The 6,120-nt window shown below is 35.1% G+C and overlaps 1 protein-coding gene across 2 annotated transcripts; it reads right to left on the bottom strand.

Annotated features, from left to right (window-relative positions):
• Positions 1 to 245: 245 nt before the first annotated feature.
• On the bottom strand, positions 246 to 5,491 carry LOC140676517 (116 kDa U5 small nuclear ribonucleoprotein component). Of its 2 annotated transcripts, none has more exons than XM_072911647.1 (8): positions 5,351 to 5,491; positions 4,829 to 5,113; positions 4,399 to 4,670; positions 3,614 to 4,305; positions 3,287 to 3,516; positions 2,421 to 3,139; positions 1,607 to 1,887; positions 246 to 1,275 (listed from the first exon to the last, which is right to left on the bottom strand). In XM_072911647.1, the coding sequence occupies exons 2-8, from the start codon at positions 5,072 to 5,074 to the stop codon at positions 770 to 772; spliced, it is 2,946 nt and encodes a 981-aa protein (XP_072767748.1). In that variant the 5' UTR covers positions 5,075 to 5,113; positions 5,351 to 5,491; the 3' UTR covers positions 246 to 769. The 2 variants fall into 2 exon arrangements, with proteins under 2 accessions (XP_072767748.1, XP_072767747.1); XM_072911646.1 differs by having other exon boundaries at positions 5,355 to 5,491.
• Between the last annotated feature and the right edge of the window lie 629 nt (positions 5,492 to 6,120).

Raw genomic sequence — 6,120 nt, 5'->3', positions numbered from 1 at the left:
TTTTATAATATCTGTTACAATGCTGAAATATTAATATTACAGCATTTTTGTTAACGATTAAGCAGATCTTTTTGTTAAAAAAGAAATAGCTGATTTATTTTCCGAAAAAAATGTCATTAATCATTTTGAAACAAGAAGACTGAAAAAGATAAAATAAATATATCAACATATATAAGTAGGATCACTATATTCAATTATATATAATTGTATTTTATTTTATTATTACCAAATTTATTTATTTCAGGACTTATGCGTGTTGTATAATATAAAAAATTTATTTCCTATTTCATATACACTTATTACATATGAAAATAGATGAAGATAAATAAAATAATGTAGACATATTATATCAGGATATTGTAATTTCTATTATGACAAAATTTCTATTACAATTGTAATTAAATATAATCTAATAAAATCTCTAAGGACCAATTTTTAATTTATCTGATTGTAAGATAAAGATATAGTTTATACCATGGTAGAGTCGGCGTTGGAAAAGTCGGCTCTAAGAGCGAGTTTTCAAAGTTTTGTTTTGGGGAAATAATGATGAGTATTTTCCACTCTAGAGCTATTTTTGAAAAATTTTATTCCTAATAATTTTTCAGATTTGTTGAAGAAATATCTAATAAGAAATCTCTTTCAATAGAAAGGAGAATACGGAATTAATCATGCGTAGTTTGAAAATATCGTGTAGAACGCAAGTTTCTCTTTGTATGAAAATTCAATACTTAATAATGTATTACGTCACAGTTTGTGTAGTATATATTTATTAGAGGGGATAATTCAATAGCACATCTTGCCGAGCCAACTCCAGTAACATAGGATCGTCGAAGAATTTGTTGATAGAGACATCTTCAGATAGGCCCTTGCGTCTTCGCGTCTTCAACATAAACTCTCTCGCCAGATGGGTAGCTGGCTGCGGCTCCAGCGGGCGGATAGTTATGCTTTTGTCCAGAGGATCACCGGGCACGATTTGCCAATGGTGAAAGACGGATAAGCAAAATGCCTGACCTTGAGTATGCGTCCGTAAATCCGTCTCGAAACCAAAACTGTCAATGGCTGGTATAAAGGCTTTGATCGTATATAACGGACTGCCTGGAACCGGGGCGTCTTGCGTCACGTGACCTCGACGTTTCGCCAGGACTGTATAAACAGCGGACACACAGTCCGCGGGTGCTTGTACTTCGACGAACAGATAAGGCTCCATCAGACGTGGTGTTGCCATGAGAAAAGCAGAATATGCGACACGTCGTGCCGTAGGAATGATTTGACCACCTGAGGACATAAAATCAATACGTTATGAAAATTACGCTCTTCTTCTCTTTACGGATTTTTCATGTAATTAAATCAACTTTTTCTATAAAATTTGAACGTTTTTTTTTTAAATTATATATAAATAGTTGGAAGCCTTCATGATGAAATTAAGTATTACGTGTATGACGAATGAATTCTTCTTGTTGAAGCGAGAAAATATTTTAAAATATTTTAAACAAAATGTTTATGAGTATTATTTAAATCTTTATCAGTTCAGCGTGTGTTTCGGCTTTTATATATATTTTTTATCACATATATTATAAATTAAAATATGCGACACTTATTAAATTACCTCCTCGATGCAGTGGTTCCTGTGCGATGACTGCATCAAGGATTTTGAATTTGACATTTCGGATTGGCTCTTCGCACAATGGTCCTTCACGGGTTCCCCATTGAAAGCCCTGAATGATAGCATCGCGTGCACTATTCAATAATGTTTTATCTACTTCGGAAGGTAAAGTATCGTCCACTAGGATATTAGGACCTGTAGAGTCAGGACCAAATGCCCATATGCTACGCGCTGCTAATAAATCCCAATCGTATTTTGTTTGAAAAAATTCTCCTAGTGTCTTTCTAGAAAAGAAAATTAGAATTAAATTAAAAATAAATAATAATATAAATTATTTTGTATAAATAATATAAAATATTTCGATATATTGCAGGTGTATGTATTATTGATGATATATATTTCAGAATTGGAGAGGGAGAATAATGGAATATATGTGATGTTATTCCTTATAAAATTTGTAATCAATACATCTGTAAAAATTTCCAGCGAGATCTCCTTAATAACTTTTTAACTTTCGATACTCGATTGTAATAACTTTCAGGTAATTCTAAAATTAAAAATTTCAAATCTCTATATCAAATTCAGAAAAAATATATACAATATATTACTATTTATTTCCTGAAGTTTAATTCGTAGAAAACTCATCATCAATTATATAATTCGAAAAAATTATGAATTCAATTTTTTCACTAATAAAATGATATATACTATATGAATTTAAGAAAGTTCAGAAAATGGAGATCTCATTTTTTCCATCAATTCTCAGACAAACAATGTGTAATATAAAAATAGCAAACACATATCGACTGCTACTCACTTGTTCCACGTGATACGGACGTGTTCTGCTTCTATATCCTCGGCAAGACCTCTCTCCAATGGCTCCGCTATCATCGTCAATTTATTCCGCTTATTCGGTGTTTCAGCGAAGCATTTGAGGGAACTGGTCTCCACTACGGTTTCTGCGAAGGCGACCACTGGATCAGCTACCTTTATATCGATTTCAGAATACATGCGACGCAAATCATGCATCGCGCAGTCGAGATAGAGTTCGCCAGTTCCCAGGACAACGTGCTCGCCGCTTTCCTCCACGCGTGTCCCCAATAGCGGATAGCTCTTGTTCACTTTTCGCAAACCGTCTAACATCTTGGGTAATTCAGAAGGATTAACCGGCTCAACAGCGATCTTGATGACACTCTGCGTGTTAAACTTGAGCGGCCGAAAGATATGTAAATCTTCTGAATTACCGAGATCTGTAATGGTGCTGGTCTTCACGATTGGCCGATCGATACCCTCGATGAGAACCCAATTGCCTGCAGGCACTCGACTCAGTTCGATCGAGTAACGTGCTTCGCTGATCCATAATCTACCCACTGTGAGAACACGTGAATCCTCCTCATCCGTGCGTGAATATGCTTCGCCTAACACGCGAACGCGTTGTCCCGCTTCCAGTGTGCCAGACATTACTCTGCCAAGCACTACAAATAGAGTGCAATCCTCGGTTGGATACATCTTTGTGCTGTGAATCATTAATCTTCCCTAGAAAGACATTTGTTTATTATACTCATTGATAATATTAATATGTGTGATTAATATATGTATAATCATAATTCTTATAAAAATCTGATACTAAAATCTAATCGAATTAAATCGCAATAATTGAGATTGAAATTAAAAAATACTAACGTCCGGATCACAATTAATCATATCTTGCGCGAGCGGTGAGTCTACAGGACCAGTATAAACATGTTGCACTTTATTAGGTGCGTGCGCTTGGGGACTAGGTACGTGAGCGACACACATATCGACTAATCCGCACATGTCTCCTAAGAATCGCGTACAGACAAGTCTCAGGAGTGGTCGTATATTCATCTTCATTTCTTCGGATGTCAATCGTATGCCAAGTTCGTCCAAAACTGCACACAAATACAATACAAATAAAACACATGTGTAATTATTTCTCAAAATCATTCCAAGTTCCAATAAAAGAGAGAAAAAGGAAATAAAATTTACCATCCGGCAACGTCGTGTCTACATCACCGACGACTTGTGCAAATATCTTATACAGAGGCTCCAAGATGAACTCGATAAAGCTTCGTTGCGCTGTATTGTGCGGAGGTTTCTTGGTGAACTTTCGCGTTTTAGGATTAAAATAAATGTCGCCCCAGAGTCGCTTGGCGAACTCGCCGGGATTGAGTCCGGGATAGTTCCTAGCATAGAGCGCGGCAAACGATTTCAGAGTGAAGCATACATTGTATTCGGAACTGGCAAAGCAGACATTTCCAACGGCGGGTGAAACGAAAGCGGGATTTTCAACATCCGAGGAGTATAACGCTATCAGTCCGTTGATTTCCTCGATAATGTGACGCAGTTTATAGTAAGCATCCAATGGCGGCAGTTTCAACTCTAATACCAAACGATCTATCTTGTTTATGCAGACTGTCAGAGCGAGCTTCTCTTGAAGCGCGTGCTTCAGTAGACGTTCGGTGTTTAACATCACACCTTCTGCCGCATCGACGATCAATATAGCACCGTCCGATAGACGGATCGCGGCTGTCGCTTCGTCAGAAAAATTCACGTGACCCGGTGTATCAAATATGTTCAAGAGGTAAGACTTGGATTTGACATCTTGTAGCAGGAGAGTAACAGGAGTTGCTTTCGTGGAAACGCCTCTCTGTTGCTCAGTAAACAACGTATCTGTATACCTAATGATATACATATTAATAGAAACTACATTTTACTTTTTACGCGATTAGTTCAATAAATAAAAGCTACACGTTATACACTTTCATACATACCTCAGTGGTTTCTCGTCGGTTATACTGTGTATATAGGGATGGGTTTGTTGTATCAAACAATCAACCAAGGTGGTTTTGCCGTGATGAAGATGTCCCAGTAAAACTACATTTCTAATTAGATGCGGCGCATCCATTATATCTGCCAAAAATTCAATGCTATATGTCGTTTCAGGCAATTGTTGCTGTTTTATTTGAAACTTTGGTTTTCTAGTAGGCGCTATCAATGGTTTATCTAGCGGCTGAGCATCTTCTTCTTGTACAAGTGTTTCTACCTAAAAATATATATTAAAAATGTACATGATAGTTGCTTTTATGTATAATAGCTTTTATTAATAAATTATAGGGATATTTATTTTCCAATTAAATAAATATAAAATATAATTGTGAGACCATTTAATATCTTAACTGTAAATTAATATAGGTTTATTACCTCAGGTCCATACACCTCTAATGCACTTGGATAATATCGTTTATCTTCGTGTAATACAACTGCCATAGAAGATCCTTGATCTACTTGTTCTCGTGACTCATCCTTGTCTTCTTCCATTTCCTCATCGGACCGTTCTCTGTCTTCGGCGTCATCACCAACATTGCCGTATTCATTTTCATCTTCGCTCTCTGATGCCAGATCAGGACCAATATAATTTCCAAATTCATCATACAAATCAGCATCCATTTTGATATTTCTATCAACTCAGTTTCTGCCTTTTGATATCTGATTAAAAAAAAAGAATTGAAAATTATTTTTCTGTTATTTCAACTTTTATAAAGACACATTTATGTAATCATTTTTTATTCAGATAAGAGAATAAGATAAATAATAATCAATATTACTATTTAATTATTATTAACATTTAGCGCACTTTATTACATGATGTAAACTTTACGATTAGGAGTAAAATATATTAATAATAATATAAATTAAAATTTTAAGAAATGTATAGATACGCACGTACATTTGTTTGCTCTACTTTCGATTATTATTGTTATTTTATTACAACTTTAAACACACAAATATATATAAAATAATAAACTACGCATTCGTCAACATAACCTACAAATAACTATCAACACCGGCAACGAGTATATTTCTCTCTCTTCTGAAATTTGTGGCAATATTGTACTAACATATTACCAATCTAAAGATGTGAGAAGTTGGTACTAACTTATTTGATCCCTATGAATATAGAAAATGGAGAAACTTTCAATATGAGAACTATAATTTGATTGGCTAGAGGGCTCTTTTGCGCATGCGCAACAATAATTACAGCCAATTACGCACGCATAGACCGTTCAGTTTTGACATAAGTAAATAAATTAATATAATTGGTGTAATATAATGCATTATTTTTTTATTTTATGTTTTTAATTAATTTTCTAAATAACTTTTAAAAATAATGAAACGGGAGCCATACCCGAGAGATTTTGATGCACATTCAGCACGCATGCGCGAAAAAGCGAGCTTGTCCAACAATCTATGGTGCGTTACCACAGTTTAAGGGCTATCGCACACAAAATGCATAAGCTACATATGCATAGCATAAGATCGTATGGACCAATAATAATATTATGTAAATCAATATGGCGACTTAATACTCGATGCTCATTGGTCCATACGATCTTATGCTATGCACATGTAGCTTATGCATTTTGTGTGCGATAGCCCTAACTGTGGCGTTCACAGACTTCTATATAATACTAGACTGCTAACTTCTTATGTAT

This window comes from Anoplolepis gracilipes, chromosome 2, assembly GCF_047496725.1.
Source record: "Anoplolepis gracilipes chromosome 2, ASM4749672v1, whole genome shotgun sequence".
In the NCBI taxonomy this organism is placed as follows: Eukaryota; Metazoa; Arthropoda; class Insecta; order Hymenoptera; family Formicidae; genus Anoplolepis; species Anoplolepis gracilipes.
Note: the sequence above shows the minus strand (reverse complement) of the source record. Positions and strands in the feature narration are given on the sequence as shown.

Coding starts and splice junctions, on each gene's coding strand:
- LOC140676517 (XM_072911647.1), bottom strand. CDS start 5,074: ATGGATGCTGATTTGTATGATGAATTTGGAAATTATATTGGTCCTGAT. Junction 1,888..2,420: donor GTCCGTATCACGTGGAACAA/GTGAGTAGCAGT, acceptor TTTCTTTTCTAG/AAAGACACTAGGAGAATTTT. Junction 1,276..1,606: donor GGAACCACTGCATCGAGGAG/GTAATTTAATAA, acceptor TTATGTCCTCAG/GTGGTCAAATCATTCCTACG.